The sequence below is a fragment of the Buteo buteo genome, chromosome Z (genome assembly GCF_964188355.1).
Source record: "Buteo buteo chromosome Z, bButBut1.hap1.1, whole genome shotgun sequence".
NCBI classification, from domain to species: domain Eukaryota; kingdom Metazoa; phylum Chordata; class Aves; order Accipitriformes; family Accipitridae; genus Buteo; species Buteo buteo.
This window is the reverse complement of record NC_134204.1, coordinates 77,428,104-77,445,993: the sequence shown is the minus strand read 5'-3', so window position 1 is coordinate 77,445,993 and position 17,890 is coordinate 77,428,104. Positions and strand designations below refer to the sequence as shown.

General features: G+C 49.3%; 1 protein-coding gene across 2 annotated transcripts in view; it reads right to left on the bottom strand.

Annotated features, from left to right (window-relative positions):
- Positions 1-6,435: 6,435 nt before the first annotated feature.
- The window catches only part of LOC142026840 (uncharacterized), an 83,148-nt gene continuing 71,693 nt past the window's right edge, over positions 6,436-17,890 (bottom strand). Inside the window, exon 6 of one of the 2 annotated variants that reach the window (XM_075020243.1) lies at positions 6,436-6,824. In XM_075020243.1, coding sequence (XP_074876344.1) covers positions 6,790-6,824 — 35 coding nt within the window. In that variant the 3' untranslated portion in view covers positions 6,436-6,789. Of the gene's footprint in view, positions 6,825-15,381; positions 15,493-17,890 lie in introns of those variants that run through there. The other variant, XM_075020244.1, reaches the window with a different exon arrangement.

The following is a 17,890-nucleotide window of genomic DNA, read 5'->3' as shown; positions in this document are numbered from 1 at the left end:
GTTTTAAAAAGTGTATTCCATTTTTGGAGGTTGAGCAGCCCCTGTGCCAAAAGGTAGCTGACTAATTTCAACGTATCGGTGAAATATTAAAATAAAGGGCCCTAATCTTGTGGCCTACACAAGCCGTAGTTTGTACTTCAGTGGTTTTTACTTGATTGTATTTCTTCATACTGCAGTTGCACCTTAAGTTAAAGTCCAGCAGCACTCACGAGTCGAGCAAGTGTTTCTGATCATGAAATCCATCGGTGTATCCCTGGACCTCTTCATCCTAGAGGGAAAGGACAAGCAACAGCTCTTCCTGAGTGCATTTTAGTCTGATCCCCAAGGATGAGCATTTGCGCACACTTACTGAGCTATTTAGACTCATGCTGCAAGACCTGTCCTAAAAATCACTCTTAGGGCTGCAAGCAAATGAGGAGAGCACTGACTGGGCTCTGGCCTCAGGCTAACCAAGCGGAACAGGACATGGAAGAATGTTGGACCTGACATGAGAAAACTGCTGGATGTAACAACGAGCAGTGTGAGACGCTGGCAGAAGTTAGAGATGGTGCCACGAAGGTTGGCCACTTCTCACAGGCAGCTAAGCGGCAGTTGTGTGAGACATGGCCAAACTCCACAGGTAACTGGGGCGAGTGCTAAGGACCTTATGGGAAGTACAGTCTTGAAAAGCTACCATACCCCGGTAACTGTATCAGGTCTATCACACCAGACGAAGATTAGCCAGGTAACAGTCTCAGAAATATCCAACTTGGTGTCTGTGGGCAAAAAGCAGTTTGGGGTGGGTTGTTGATATGGGCGGAGACTGAGGTGGACATAAGGAGGTACAAGGCTGGTGAAATGGAGGGTTAAGAAGTGGGAGAAGGGATGATAAGGTCCGCAGAGGATGTGAGCGGGGCTGTCTGGGGGTAGCCATCAGGCAGTCCTGCACTTGGGCATGGCAGCTGGAGCGAGGCAGTCAGTAAAACCCGTAGCTACACATCCACCATACGAGTGGGGCCTGGTCCCATCCTCAGGAGGACTGGGTGGGAGTGGTCCACCCCTGTACCTGGGTGGACCAACTGGAGCATCCTTGTAACACCATGCAGGTGCCCATTTGGGGTCTGGCAGCACTGGGGGCTGCGCACAGCTCCCTAGCAGAGCTCCCACCTGCCTGTCCTTCCTCTGCTCTATGATGCTGCTCCAGGCAAGGGCCAAGAGATTCACACCCCTGCCACCCCACCATCCATGTCCTTGCCTCCTAACCCATTTTCAGTGCCTGCCATTTCATGGTTCCAGGTCCAAGCTGTCAGTCATTTGCAGCAATGATGAAGCACGAGACTTTAAAGGACTAGGAGCAGCTTTGGAAAGCCTGACCTGCAAGTGTTAGGGTCACAAAATGTTGTTAGATATATCAGCTAGTTAGATATATCAGCTGTCTTTTAAGATTTTGAGCTTTGACAGAAGGGGTGTTTTTCTGTCCTGTTAAACTGCCTTTATCTCAACCCAGGAGTTTTACTTGTTTTCGATTCTCTCCCCCATCCCACTGGGTGGGGGGAGTGAGCAAGTGGCTGCGTGGTGCTTACTTGCTGGCTGGGGTGAAACCATGACAGTAGTTTTTGGCTTGTGGTGGGCTGTACAGGTCTCGTGCATGGGTAGAGGAGGAGTCTGATGGAGCAGTCACTTGAATTGCTGCAGATCACCCAGTGTGCTCCTGCATTGCCTCTACATTCAGTCTTTCTGCTCCAGCTAGACGGAGAGCAAAGACGACCTAAGCCCTAAGCTCTGTTGCCACCTGGAAAGTTCATGGGTCCTGAAACCGAGTAAACTGTGTTCGCATGACAGACAAAATGGAGGGGCAAAGGAGGACCTGTGTCTGAACCCTTCTACCTTAAACAAGTTTAGGTGGAAACGTGAGAGGCTTAGAGACTTAGTTGTTTCAGATAGGTTTGGAATGCCTTGCAAAAGAAAGGTGTTTGTCACTCCATGTGCCAGCTCAGATGAAGAAGTGAGGAGCACAGCAAAGAAGGGTTGCATTATTTTTCACTTAAAATGATAGTTAGTCTGGATTTTTTTTTACGTTTTTGAGTAAGGCTCTGTGTAGCTGTTTCGTTTAGCCCTCAGCTCTTCTGACAGTGACAGCTTTCACTGTGTTTGTTCCTCTGTGATAGGAATGAAGTATGCATGACTACAAAAGTTTGAAGATGTAGAGAGACACTAGGGTGGAAGAAATATATGGGCAATGCCGGATAGAAGGTTCTTTGGGAAACCAGAGATAAGCGGAATTATTTGTTCTTTAAGGCAAATTAATTGTCAACCTTTGAAGTATTTAAGACCATGCTTTGCTGGCACAACCTTAGCCCTAAAAGTGTGTTTAGCTTCTTGATGCAGAAAAAATGGGAGTCATCAGCTCGACAGCTTTCCCTGTCACACGATAAATCATATGGCCTCAGAGTATCGAAGCTATCTAAATGACTGAGATACTTGCAGGAAATGCAAGCATCTGTTACTGCCCTCTTAGCATGTGTCGTTTCTACAAAATTATCAATATTGCTGTCGGGCCTGGTGACTGTTGGTATTGCTCAGCTCCGCGGAGCTCGACGGTGGGCAGAGCCGGGGTCTGGAGCCAGTCCTGCCACGGAGCCAGGATGATCTCACTACGCAGGAGAGAAGAGAGGTAAGGTGGGAAGCAAGGGTAAAGTGACATGTCCAGATGCTGGCTGTGGTTTCTAAACTTCTCAAATTCCCACCCTACCACTGCATCCTTTTTCTGACAAGGCCATAAAGGAAACCTGTTAGCTGGTGGTTGCGTGACTGTTTAGCTTCTGAACTCTCTCCCCACGTTGCGTGTTACTTGGAAGGGTAGCGGAGGCTGAAGTAAGAAGTTCTGTCTGTCAGCATCTGTGCTAGAGAGGTGTCTACCCACCTTGTTAGTGGGGAGATGAAGCCCAATTGCAAGACAGCGGTCTGCGATACTTTCCCTCTTTGCGATACTTTGAAGCCACGAGCAGCGTATGTGCAACTTAAAGATGAGTAAGGGGATGTTTCACACAGCCTACTTGGCTGGAGGAGGTGTGATGGCAGGTGTGCTTCTCAGTGCTGGTCTTTTCCATCTACTACTGGGTGATGCTGTGCCCAGGTGGTGTGTTTGGCCCTATGCGAGTTGGCTTGACAGTTGCTGCGAGGCTGTTCCTCGCGAACGTGCCTTATTTGAGAGGCTGTGAAGAAGAGCCCTGAGAGGGGCAGGAGCAGCCTCCTAAGCTGCACTCCTGCTCCTCTGCTCCCTGCCACCGTACACGAGTGTTGCCTCTTGCTGCACAGCCCCTATTGCTCGGAGTGGCATCCATGTTGATGCTGCACCACCAGCTGTTCCAAGCCAGAAAGCTGTCTGTCCCACAGTACTGAGGTGAAAATCCATACTGCGGAGTTATGCAGCAGAGGTCCTAGAGAGCAGAAAGCGAACCCTGTCCCACACAACCTTCCCTGTCCCATGCCTCATCCCAGTCCCTCTTCTCTCTCACTTTCGCTGGATCTGACAATAGGCTGAGTCGTGGGGGAATGGCTGTGACTACATCAAGGGTGGGAGGGCCAAAAAAAATTAAACTACCTTGAAGGAGGAGGTGGGGAGTAGGTGAAGGAGCTTAGAATCACGCTGCTCTTGGATTTGGCACTTACAACAGGTCTTCCTGCTCCTTCCAGAAGTAGGAAGGGTGGAAAAAGCCTGGTGGTCCTCAAGTTCCGGGCAAGTTCCCGGAAGGTGCTATGAGAGAGACATGGCTCGGTGCTGCTGTGCAGTGGCAGCCAGCTGTTAGATGGGAGTGGGGAGCAGGGTAGAGGTTGTTCCCTGCTGCTGCAGACCTCTCAGTGGAATGACTACATAAACACAGAAAGGCTGGTGGGAAAGCAACAGGAGTGAAAACGATTTAGTCCCTGGAAGATGACGAATCCCACGGTGTTGCAAAGAGAAAGTACTTTCTGGCTGCAGGGTTTGGTTTTGAGAAGCAAGCCAGAGAGACAAAAGAACAGCAGATCTCTCCTACAAAAGAGCTTGGCTGGGGTCAAAACCCAGCTAATCACAACCCAAGTGAAGTCAACCAGACCGAACCATCGCTGTACCTTCTCTCTGAGCTAATGCTGATAGGATTCAGCTGAGAGGATGACACTTCCCTATCAAAGCCCTCCTGGTACCGTAACTGTGGGATTTTAGGAGAACGTGAGGGTACAAGGTATGTGCAGAGAGGTGACATTTGAGCGCATGCCTCCTGTTAACCTTGGCACCTTCCCAAGTTCATTCTCCTTATCCCTTCTCCTCTGGTGGTATTTCTACATTTCTTCTCTCACCCCGCCTTTGTCCTGGAGTAGAGATGTACAAAATGTCTCTGCTGGCCAAATGAGAAGTGAAATGCCAGCCTGCATGAGGTGAAAGCTGAAGGACAGTTTTGGGTTTGTGTGTTGAGGTTTTGATAGAGGGGGAGGGGCTGCAGAGCCGGCTCCTGAGAGAAGCTGCCAGAAGCCTCCCCGGCTCCGAGTCGGGCCCGCCGCTGGCCAAGGCCGAGCCCGTCAGCGATGGCGGGAGCCCTCTGGGAGAACAGGTTGAAGAAGGGGAACCTGCAGCGGGGGAGGAGAGCGGGATGTGAGAGAAAGCCCTGTGCAGGCAGCACGGTCAGCGAGGAAGGAGGGGAGGGGAGGAGGTGCGCCGGAGGAGGTGGATGCCCCCGCAGCCCGTGGTGAGGCGGCAGGCTGTCCCCCCCCAAGCCCACGGAGGGGAGCGGGCAGCAGATGCCCGCCCGCAGCCCGTGGGAGGAACCCCACACTGGAGCAGGGGAGTGAGGAGTCCTCCCCCTAAGGAGGAAGAAGCAGCAGAGACAACCTGTGAGGAACTGACCGTAACCCCCATTCCCCATCCCCCTGCGCCGCCGTAGGGGAGGAGATGGAGAAAACCAGGAGTGTAGCTGTGCCCGGGAAGGAGGGAGGGGTGGGGGAAGGTGTTTTTAAGATTTGGGTCTACTTCTCATTTTCCTTGTTTTGATTTGATTGGTAGTAAATTAAATTGATTATGGTTTTCCCCAAGTTGAGCCTGTCTTTTGCCCCTGACCATAAGTAGTGAGTGATCCCTGCCTGTCCTTGTCTCAACCCACAAGCATTTCTGTCTATTTTCTCCTCATCCCACCAGGGTCAGGGAGGGGGAAGGAGTGAGCAATCGGCTTCGTGGTGCTTTGTTGCCATCTGGGCTTAAACTATGGCAAGGACTTGTTTTTCTTGGTAAAGGCTAGGGCTGGTAGAAATCACTCTGTACCTGCCAAGTACTGTTACCCCAAGGCTTGCCTCTGGCTTGGATGCCCGTGCCCTTTGTCCATCCCTCCTTGACAGCCCTTGCCATAGCTAGGTTGCCCTGGCCAACATCAGACAGCAGAAAGAAAACAGAGCAGAGCAGAAGTGTGGGTAGCTGGGCAGAGAGCAGGACTGGAGGCAGGCTGAGGGCATCGGACCTGCGTTGAAACCAGCTTCCCCTCCTGCCTGCTCTGCCCTCGGCATCTGCGGTGGTATGGGTGCGCAGCTGCAGCAGGATTTGCTGCGGGAGGAGGCACCGCTGACATGGTCCCGGGGCTCTGGGGGCCCACGGCCGTGCCCCCCAGCAGGCTGGTGCCACCCGCGGTGAGGCGTGGGAGGAAAGGGAAGAGGCAGCAGGAGAAGGGGCAGAAAGCAGCACCCAGAGACCCCCAGTGCCAGGGAAACAGGCATTTATTTCCTTTTCCGTGAAGACACCATTGCTGGGGCCCTGCTAGTGCCGCCGGCGAGGCGGCCTCTTGCAGGGCCGGGGAGAGTCCTGGGGGCTGGGGGCCCTCCTCTTTGCGGGGCGCCGGCGCCCCCCGGGCGAGCGGTCCCTGCCCCGGCCGGGAGCGGAGGGACCTGCCGCCGCCTCCTGCCCCGGCTCCTCCTGGGGCTGCTCCTGCTCTGCCCCTGAGGGGCTGCTGGAGGAGCTCGGGTGAGGGGTGGGAGTCCCCTCCCGGGAGCCGCTGCAGCTGGGGCTGGCGGAGCTGGAGCTGGCGGAGCTGGAGCTGGCCGCAGGGCTGTTGTCCTCCTCCCCGGCAGCATGGGGGCACAGCAGCCTCCAGGCCTCCTCGCTGCACTCACGCTCAATGATACCCACGATGCCATAGACCACTGATGTTGTATAGTAGCCAAGGAGAGGCTCCAGCATCTGGAGCATGACCTCTTCATCCGGGCCGTGGACGCACAGGACGTGCAGGATGCTGCTCTCTGCAGTCCTTGCCTCCCACCACCACGGCCCAAATATTGCCTCCAGCTCCTGGCGTAGCCAGGGCAGCACGGGATCGAGGAGATGCCGTCGTCTTTGGAAAAGATACGCCCAGACCGCAGGCAGGAGGCCACCCACGTCCTCCAGCTCTGCAGCCTCCAGCTCAGCTGGGGACGGTATCCCCTGTGGAGATGATGGAGGGGACGCCACAGGGTGACGGGGGCTGTTTTCGGCCAGGCGGATCGGAGCACTGCCTGCCTGGCTGCTGGCATCTGGCGACTCTTCGGGGTGTGCGGCGACAAACCGCAGATAGTCGTCTTCTCCCAGCGCAGAAAACCTGATGCTCTCTACTGGTCTTCTGCAGAGCGGGCAGTCTGGTTTCACGTCTGTCCAACGCACGATGCAGCCCAGGCAGAACTGGTGGCGACAGGGCATCGCGTAAGAGACGTCGTCTCGAGCATCGCGGCAGATGGGGCAGCTCCACTCCGTCTCCGTGGCCATGTTCGTGCTCCGCAGCAGGCTGGGGAGAGCTGAGGCTGAGGAGCAGCTCCCCCTCACTGGCGCCGGCACTGCCAAAGGGTGTCGCGCGCTGCAAAGTGGAGAGAGGCCATGGTCGCTCGCTGTCCCGGGGAGGGGAGGAGAGGGGAGAGGAGCAGAGGGGAGGTAGGATCGCCCAGGCCCCTCGAGAAGGACACCCTCCCGGCTCCCCGAGCCCCGTCGCTCACCCCACGGCCACCCCGGGGGGACGCTTCCCCGCACAGCTCACCTCCGCTGCTGCAAGCTTGCCCCGCGGTGCCCGGCCGCCTGAACCTGGCAGGGCCGGGGAAACACAGGGGATGGCTCCGGGACGGGCAGCGAGAGCTGCCGACGGCAGCCCCCGAAGCACCACCCGGCACCAGGAGAAGCCTCGCTCGACCCTCCGGACCTCGCAGGCACGCTCGGCAGGAGTCCAGGCACGAGCCAGACTGGCCCAGGCTCTGCCGGCGCCCGAAGCTAAGCAGCGAGGGACGCGATGTCACAGTCCATCGCTCGCTGACGTCACAGCCCACTGTTTCGTAACTGCAGCCTTCCCCACTCGGTGATGTCACAGCAGGCCATCTGCCCCCGCAGGCACACGGCATTAGGAGAAAAAACAAAACGGCATGTCTTGTTTTCATCTTCTACATTTCCGTGTCACTCTCGCTTGGTCACCTGCAACACGCGCCCCTGACTGTGTGTCTCGCCCCCACTCCTGACGCCTTGCAGAGGTGTCCTGCGAGGGGGAGCGTGTTGGGACCAGCTGGCGTGGACTGCCCGCGGCTGGGTGACGCCTGCCCCAGCTGGCTGCCTTTCCCTGTGCACTGCCGGGATTTTCAGGGAGGACCGGGGTGGTGAGTGGCCAGTGCTGGGCCAGAGATGCCTCCTGCCGATGGCAAGGGAGAAGCCTGAAGGGGCATTTTCCTCCAGCCCCATCCGCTCCCGCTGGCACTCGCCCACAGTGCCGGGTCCCTCTGCGCTTACCAAGTTTGCCATGCTTCTGTGCTTCTGGCCAGCTGTTGCACTGGTGGGCCTCTGGCTTTTATATAATCATTTACAGTCATTAATCCACACACTTCTTCCTTTTCTTCTTCCTCATCCTCGAACAGATTTGGCATTGTTGTTCCGGCCTCTTCTTGCGTTACGCCCTGTTCTACCCTTTCATGTACCAATTGGCTACAACAGAAAGTCAACCCCTCAAAATCCTTCATTGCTTAAGGGTCGTACATAGAACAGCTCTTAGGGATTGGTATGTGGCCAACGATCATAGAAACACAAGTGCAAAATCCCAGAGCAAACTAAGCAACAATTTCTGAGAACAGTCAACACGTTCAGATGATAATTACAGGGTCATCAAAGTGACTTACCAGAGCAGCCCCTAAGTCAGGTGATAATAATGGGGTCATTGAAGTCTATTTGCTGGGCTGTAGCTTGTGCTTTTGTTGACATTTGATCAAAGGAAGTTCATCCAGATCACCTAGCTCTGCCGTGATAGGTGATAGGTTCTGTGCTGTGTCTGAAGGTGGCATGACCTTTTTCCACTGGGAAGCGTGGATCCAGCTGAGCAGCCCTTGTGCATGACTGCAGCGTTGGTAATTACCAGGACCTGATCAGGTGCCTTGCAGTGCAGCTGAAGGGCCTGTTTTCACTGGTATACCTTCATGCAGACCCAGTCTCGTGGATTCCAGAAGCAGCAGACTTCGTGGTGGGTTCTGGTCAACTTCTTTCCGCTGCCTGTGGAAAGTCCTTCAGGATTTTATTAACACCTGGCAATAGTTTAGAAGAGCATTATCTATTAGTTTTAAGTTTGACTGCATAAGAGTAAAGGGTGCTGTGTAAGGTGGTCACATGGGTCTGTCCATTAAAATCTCATGAGTTGACAGCCCATAATTTCTCTTCCCAATGCTTCTCAGCTACATCAATGGGAGAAGCATCTTCAATCATCTTTCAATTCTAGGGCTGGTTCTGTTCAATATTTTTATCAATTATCTGGACGCAGGAGTCGAATGCACCATTAGGGCTGTTCTCTAAGAGGAAGTAACGTACAATTAATTTTAACTATGGAGCAGGCAAGACAGGCCACATAAATGCCACATTTAGGTATTCTTGTTCTCCTTCTCAAGGAAGGGGGAAAAGGCCGTGGATCAGGTAACTGTCAAACTCCACCACTCAGTGCAATTTGAGAAGTAGGGGTGGAGCCCGATGAAACCACCAGGAGATCAGTTTGAAACAAATAAAGGGAAAATGCTACTTTGCACAGTGGGTATCAATCTTCTGGAAGCTGTTATCCCAGGAGGCTGTGAAGGCAGGGAGTAGCAGCTGATCCAAAAGGGATTAGGCAAATTCACAGGCAACAGGCCTATAAACAGACACAGAAAGGCTTGGCAAGCATGTATTTCTTCTTTCCCAACTGAACAGTGATGGGTCCTGGGCAATCAAAGGGTAATGGACTGCAGATAGTGGGCAGGGTCACATGCTCTGCCTAAATAGCTTCCCCTTCTTCTACTAGGGCAGATGTAGCACTGACCTGACCTGGTAGACCTTACTAGTTTGTGGACAGAAATCCTTAAGTATTTGTTGAATAAGGTACACCTTTTTGTGTGAATATGAACCCTTTAAGAGAAAAATTTAGAAATCCAGACAAGAGAAAGATGGACAGTAAAAGCACAAAGAGATGAAAAGCTTACCACATCTGACAAAAGACCAGTATCTAATTCCAGGGCAAATCAATCAGTCATTGAAGGACTACCTTTGGAGTCCACAGGTGACAGTAAATGTTGAAGAGATATAAGGATGCTGTGACAGTGTCACAGAGGTCACTGAGGCTTTGGAGGTATAAAGACAAGGCATTGACAGGCTTGACTGACATGAGAGCAGAGGATAGACTCCATGTGGTGGTTCTGCCAAAAATCCCAAATGGCATGCTCCATTACTGCAGAGACGATGCCCTCGTCCAAGGATGACAAGGTTACCGGGGGAGGTCAGGGAGGGAAAGTGTCTGAGGCCCAATCCTTCCTGCTGTACCAGTGTCTGGGTCAAGGTACTCCCAGAGATTGTCTGTGAGCCGCGGTTATCAGAGCTAACTTGCTGTTGCTAATGGCCAACCCTAAACCTGTCATTCCCTCGCTTTCGAGGGCCTCATCATTCAGGTTCCGTAGCGACCTCAGTTCAGCGTTGCTGCATGCAAAACACTTGCACATTGATATCAAAATTACGTGCTAACGCACTTATGAAGCCACCGACGTCAAACATACGGATATGTGAGTACCCAGTCTGTATGGATCGGAAGACTGAAGAGCTGGAAACTCTTTACCAAGTGTGACCCCAGTGTGGCTCCCTACCCTAACAGGGGAAGGAAGAAGGGCAGACTTGGCTTTTTAGGTCTCTCTGCTTTCTTGAGAGCACGGTACATGGCTGTTGCAGTGTGCCTGAGCTTTTGTAATTACGCCAACAGTCTGACAATTGAGAATAGAAAAGCACTGCAGTCCCCTAACTGTGCACTAATACCTGTTATTAGCAAAGAACATAATCTTCTGAGTCCCTCAGACACAGATTTTAAAAAATCTTACAGCTTGCGAGAGAGCTTATCAGAGGTAATTAAAGCCTGGCTGAGCATACTTGCTTTTAAGATACCCAGAAGGACTTGCTCCATTTTTATGAAACAGAGATGCTGCCTCAGCACAAATCCCCGCCTGATCAATGGCTTCTGCAAAAAATCTGTTAAACAGCCCTTCTCAAAATGGTGCAGGCGGTCTCCCTCGAAATGTCCAACTACTGCAATTTCCTAGTAAGTTTAAAAAAGGTGCTTTGTGAATGAGCAGAGAAGACAGAAGACACAGGACATATAGTTGTTCTTAACTAAAAGGAAAATTGACCCACAGGAGCTGCCAGGCAGGAACTGATCAGCATCGTTGGCTTTTAAAGATATTTTGCAATGTTTTGGTCACAGAGATAATTTCGCAGTGTGAAAAAGGAAGGATATTAATGAGTCTTATAACCTATTCATGACTGCAGTATTGCTTTCCTTTCTAACGTCTGTGTGTGTCACCTTTCTCTGAAAACAAAGCAAACTGCAGCTTGTGTCTGAGGTTTTGATGCCTTCTGCTGTCTATCGTGCCTTTACAATGTCTCCTCTAACTCATTACAGATAACACTACCAAAAGCACCTGAAAAACTTGGCAGCTTCAGCCCTGGATTTATTCATACCAGCATCTCCTTGCACAGCGGTGTTGTGATCCACCACCATCAAGCCTCTTTTCGTTTGCTGGTGCCACACTCGTGTAGCTCCTGAATATTTCTTGTGATGTCAATGAGTAACACAGTGTCACAGTTTAAGCCCTGCCAGAGAGTTAGTGCCAGAACTCATTGCAGCGCTGGAGTCCTCTCAGATTGCTTTACAACACTGATGCTACAGAAGTAGTTATAGCACTGAGTAAAAGGAAGACAGACGGAATTCTACCCCACTGTTAGCCTGAAGTGTGTAATCCAGGCAGACAGAGGAGAGCTTAGATAGCGATGGTTAGTGGTGAATACCGCAACAGTCTCATGCATCCAGGATTGTCAGATGCTTCATTCGTGTGCTAGTAGGATTTTTTTAATGTGACTGCACTAAGGTAGCAAAGTCATAAACCGCCTGTATTTAATTAATGTCGCAATAAATAAACATACAGAACTCAGAGGATCTAAGTGGTACAATTGCTCAGCTCCTGTGAAGGGCAAGTAATTAATTTTGCTATAATTATTATCAAACCACAGTGAGCAGAGAGATTGTTCTTCCTCCTTGGGATTGCCTCCCCCCCTCCAAGTCAGTGTTTCAAGGAAGGGCTTTTATTGTTTAATGTATCTGTCATCACCTGCTGTCAAGATAACATCAGGCAGACGCAAGCATTCTCATTTTATTATTGTATTATTTTCCTTTTGTTTGCCTCGGGAAAGATGTTTTAATTGCTAAGGATAAGGACAAATCCGCCGATCGAGGAGCTGAAGGGGAAAGAAAACAATGCCAATATTTGCATGACTGAGAAGACAATCTGTCTGTTCACATGGTTCTGTAATTCCTTACATTATCATTTATGGTTGGAAAAAGCTGACAACAATAAGACAAGAAGGTACCAGGGGACAGGGTGGGGGCTGTGAATGACTACACGACCGCGGGTATTATGGGGATTCACAAGAACCAACGGCAGGGAAGGTGGAAACCAAGAGCCAGACATTAATCTTAATGCTTCTAGCTCCATTTCTGATTTCTGAGGGCAGGATAGGTCTGGGTCATGCTACCAAACGCCCTGAACAGTCTGATGAGGTCTGATTCCTCCTCCACCTGCTCTGGAGAGCAAGGGCCAGACTCAAAATTGGAATAGAAAGAAAACAGTTTTCAACAACGGATGAATGCATCAGCATTCACGCCAACCATAAGTCTTGCTTGGATGACAAAACTACATCCACTCTGGCATCGCTGAGGCTTGCTAGGCACTTGGTGAGCACTACACCAAGCAGGACTGGGAAAGAGATGGTAGAACCATACCCTGGACAGGCAGGGAGTTCCCTGCTCCCTGTCAGAAGATCGGGATCAAGACAGGGCTCCCAGAGGGTGGTTTGAATTGAACACAGAATCACACAGAATTGCTGGGGTTGGAAGGCACCTCTGGACATCACCTAGTCCCAAGCCCTGCGCAGAGACTGGCCAGCTAGAGCAGGTTGCCCAGGACCACATCCAGTCAGAGTTTGAATATCTCCAAGGATGGAGACTCCACAACCTCTCTAGGCAATCAGTTCTAGTGTTTAACCACCCTCACAGGAAAACAGTTTTTTCTTCTGTTTAAACGGATTTTCTTGTACTTTAAGTTGTGCTTGTTGCTGTGTTGTCGTCCTGTCACTGGAGGCCACAGAGAAGAGTCTGGCTCTAACTTCTTCACTCCCTCCCGTCAGGTATTTATACGCAGGGATAATATCCCCCGTTAGTCTTCTCTTCTCCAGGCTGAAGGGGCCAGCTCTCTCAGGCTCTTCTCACGTCAAAGATGCTCCACCTCCTTAATCATCTTCTCGGCAATCGCTGGGCATGCTCCTGTTAGTCCATCTCTGTTTTGTACTGGGGAGCCCAGAACAGGACACAGCACACCAGATGTGGCCTCACCAGAGATGACTGAAGAGGAAAGATCACCTCCCCAGACTTGCTGGCCATGCTCTGCCTAATGCAGCTCAGGAGGCCGTTGGCCGTCCTGGCTGCGAGGATGCATTGCTGACTCACGGTCACCTTGGTGTCCACCAGGATGCCCAGGTCCTTTTCTGCAAAGCTGCTTTCCAGCTGGGTGGCCCCCAGCATATCCTGGTGCCTGGGATTGTTCCTCCCCAGGTGCAGGAATTGGCATTTGCCTTTGTTGAACTTCAGGAGGTTCCTGCCAGCCCATTTCTCCAGCCCACTGAGGTCCTCTGAAGAGCAGTACCAAGGTGGCAACTCCTTCCCCCAGTTCTGTATCCTCTGCAAACTTGCTGAAGGTGCACTCTGTCCCATCAGCAGGTCATTAATGAAGACGATTGTTACCTGCTCCCCTGGGTGCTCTCCTGCCAGACTCACTCCTCCTACAGGCCCCTGTAGTGGTAAAATATGTTTACCTGGAATCAACCAAGGCTTGGCTGGCAATGCTCAGAAACTCCTCGGAGCAGTTCAGAAAGTTGCACTGGCCCCTCCGCTTTACCAGAGAGTAGAAACTGTATCAACATGTTTAGATTTCTGTGTTCTTTATAGGAAAAATGTGTTCTGTCTACATTGCGGAAAAGTACTGTGCATAATTTCAGTGTCATAAAAAGGACGCATATAAATACTTTCATAGTTTCTTCCCACCTTATCTGCCTTTCTTCACTGTGCTATGACAAAGTGAGAGACAAAGCACACGCTGAGCCCAGGTCGTGAGTTCTGGTGGATTTCAGCTTTGTTTAAAGATATAACCGTTAAAATGCAGCACAACATAATTAATCTACGTAGGTTCATCTGCAGTATTTCTTTAGAAAACATGCAAATTTGATTCATTATCATCATTTGGCTTCTGAATACAAAATAGCAAAGGAAATGTGTTTGGACAAATACAGAAAAAAATAGTTAATATGGAAATCAGCCTGTCCCAAGTGGAAAAAGGTCTCATTTGCATTCAGGTTCTGTTTCTGCTGCCTCTTCTTTTGTTTCCAAAGTGACAAATGGTCTTTCCCTCCTCCCCAGCCCTTTCAGAATCTCATTAAAACGTGCAGAAATGAGGCTTGAACAGCCCCATGACCTTCCTTCCTTTGGGGGTCACATGCAGAACACAATTCAATCTGGCATGCTGGCATATTTTATCAAGGCTTTTTTCATCAGAAGGGGGTAGAACAGTACAGAGTGACCCAAAACACTGATGCGATACACATGCCGTTACTCCCAGCAATATATTCCGATGGCACACAGATTGCCATATAATGCGATTTTCCCTCAGTGAAAGGGATTTCGAACAATAAATGGCTCTATCACGGGCATGAGTGCCACATACCGCATTTTGAGAAATGAGGTTTCTCACTGATTTACCATCTAATTTGCCGCACACTCTTTTACCCTCTAATAACAAGAGACCGGCTTGTGTATTTCTAGTTTACTTTACTCCTGGCTTAATGTAAAAAGCATGGGGAAGAACAGCACGGCATTTAAGTGATTATATGCTAAGTAAGTCTGAGAAATACTCATAGCTTATAGCAGTCGTGGAAATTACAGCTGAGATGCAGAGAATTTCACGCTAGAAAGAAAAGGACAAGAGCCAGTATTCCTATTAAACATAAGGATGCCTACAATATCCGTCAGTGGAGCAGAACTCTAAACAGAAATGGAGCTCTTTCCAAAATTGCTTTCCCAAGCCTGACAAATCTCCATCCCACTTTCCATTTGGGAAACATCTTGGAATTTTCGGTGACAGACACACATCAATATAAAGGCCTGAAATAGCATTTTGTGCAATTACGCCTTAAATATTTCAGCAATTCCATTATGGGCTCCTTCAGAGAAATAAACCAACAGCTGGTCCCTTTTGCGTCAATGAAACGCTAACGTGACAAACTGTCATAGTAAGTTATTGCTGCACAGAGTGAAGAAAACCCCACCAGATTACATGATATTGACTTGGCTGTCAGCACCCTCCTTCCAGAACCTTGTGCCTTTTCTTCTCCCACAAGCTGTGTCCTTTCTTTGTGTGGCTGCTGAGGAGGAGCAAGGGGCGTTAACTAGTACCTGCAGAGCTACGACAGTATATACCGGCTAAGAAAATTACTTTAATGTTTCTGGGCAAGCTATTGCTAAGAAGAAGAGTATTTTACAAGGCTTAGAATCGGTTTTCATCCATTCAGAAACCTGCAGTAAATGTTGAAAAGCAATTACTAATGCTATGTCAACAATACACACTGTCCAAGTTTAACTTGGCATGAAATACCCATTTGTCTGTCTGAGTTACCCCCGAGCCTTCACCACACTGGTCCAAATGTGACTTTGCCTCACTCAGATGTCTTCTGGAAATGAGATCCTTGGGTGGGGGAAAACAGCTATTTCATCAGTTCCATCTAGGAAGCTATTTGCGTGCTCCATACAGGACACGTTTCTTCCCATCGCTGGGGTTTTTTTGCACTTACTACGTCCTGGAGTCAGAGATGACTCTGTGCTTGGCACAGGGGATCCTAGGAGCTCTTCCAGACTGAGGGACAGCCACAGAGACAGAATGAGTTGAAAGTGCCTGAAGAGTGAGAGAGAGAGAGAGAGAGAGAGATTGTGTGTGTGTGTGTGTGTGTGTATGTGCATGTGAGTGTGGGTGTTCAGAGGTTTGCCCTGTCTGTATCACTGATTGAACATAACCGTAAAGTTCAGATTACTTCAGGCCACCTACAAGCATGTCAGCTTCTGGTAGTTACCTTTGAATGCAACAGTCAGACGGTAGCAACCAGTAAGGGGCATGCACAAAGTCATTCCTGCACTTGCTCTTTACAGAGCACTTGAAAACAAATTCAGCTAAATCTTTTTACAGAACTTCTATTTCCACAGACAGCAGAAGAAAAGTTGCTGCAGTTGCTGCAAGTCACCCAGCTTTAAAAAGGCCAGACTCAAAAGTTAGGTTTGCTAACAATAATGAAGGAAACAAGGCACCTCTGGTTTTAAGCCAAATTAACAGGCTAAATTCAGCTGGAGGCCTCCCTTTTAACTCCAGTGCAAGCTGCTTGCCCAGATCGTCTTCAAAGCTTTTTCTCACAAGGCACTAGCAGAAGTAAAGGATATATTTCCTTTTTTTTTTTGTTAGAAAGCCATATCTTGCATTTCCGCCCTGCAAAAGATGTTAATGTGGGAAATGCTTAAATGGTGAATTTTTGGTGTGGACACAAACCCATGCATTCACCTTGATTGATGAATGATTTTGTAAGGATATCTGCCTTCAAGGAGGTGTATAAATTGCAGACAGTACCTAACAAGAGAAAGCGTAACAGCATGGGCTCTCGTCTTAGAACAGTTTCCTGACAATATGGTACAGAGATTTCCCCTCTTATATTCTGCTTTCATAAAACTCATGTTTCCAAGTAAGGAGGTTCTGCACGCTTTGCAAGTCAAGAGACGTAGAGTTGTTTCGGTTTAACTAGTTACCATCTGTTGTCTCACAGCCGAGGTGGGCTGCTGTGTCCCTTATCAAAGAATGTGGTCAGCTACTACAGTTTAGAAAACATCGGTGTGAACGGCTGCTTTCAGACTGTTGTAATCAAAGCAAGCGCAGTCTATACAGGCACTCAAACACTACGGTAAAGGAGGTCTAGAGAGACAGTCACACATTAACATAGCTTGGGATTTTCCTTCCTCCTAGTTCCACAGTGTCTGCATAACCAATAACCTTGGTTATGGTATGGACGAAAACCTGATTGTAAGCTCATGATACAGAATGAAAATGATCTTAATGTCCATTCCGTTTATGGCTTGGACATACAGAAAGCTTACAGGGTAAGTGGTGGCACACAGATGCCTTTGGGTTAAGAGCCTGCAGAATCTACTGGTTTTGTTTCACCAAAAAAACCCCCATGTTCCGGGACTTCTTTCAAAGTTATTCTCTCCCTTCACACAACAATGAGATGAAAAATCCACATGGTCTCATAACTTCCTAATTTGTTTAAACCTTCTCTGCTGAATGACAAATACATAATTTTCAACCTTGTGGCACACAGTATCCTGAAACAAGGTCCCAAACCTCATCAAGCCACAGAGACGTCTTCACATATGGAATAGGTTTGGCACAAGTAAGGGTGTGTCTGGAAGAGCTGTTATTAATGAAGTCAGTGCAGACACCCAGCTACACATTCTTCCAAAATAACTGACATCGCACTCATCCTTTGAGACAAAATGGCCCGAGATATCGACCATTCGTAAACACATTGCAATGCACTGACTGCAGGTTGAAGCATGTTCCCTTCGCCCAATACGTTGCATATTGCAGCAAGATCCCTTTCCTGGCATCCATATACCAACTTCTGCTAATATAAGCAAAAAAAAACCAACCCCCAAACCCACCACAAAACAGAAAACCCCCAAACCTGCTAAAAATAAGTACAACAGTATTCCTGAACCTGTGAGATACTGCAGCTCTCATTTCAGTTAATGGATTTCACACAACAAATCAAAACAATCTCACTGACTGAATTCTTAATAAAATGCCATCACATTTCATCAGCTGCTGCCACTGCAAAAGCAAATGTTTGTTGTTACCCACAATTACTTTAGTTTCAAACATCAATAAAGTAAACACAAGGGAATGTGACTGCTCTGAATTACTGTGAATCACGGGGACCACAAATACTCATACACACCTGGTGCCTTGTCTACTGCATCACTTCCCAGCTTTAGCCCATAAGCTGCTTGTGTTTCCTTTGCAAGGTCTTTTGTCTAAGGCCAACCAGAGCCAACGGAAAGCCTGCTATCAGCTTCAATGGCGAAGAAGCTTCAACTTTGAATGAAGCCTGAATTCAGCCAAGTGCAGGTAATTTGGCAGCAGATACCACGCTGCAGAAGAACAAAATACCCATGCATTGGCTTCAGCTTAACCATGCAGCTTCTGAGAGCATGGCTTTGTCTGGTAGTGAACAATACAAGATTGATTTTCA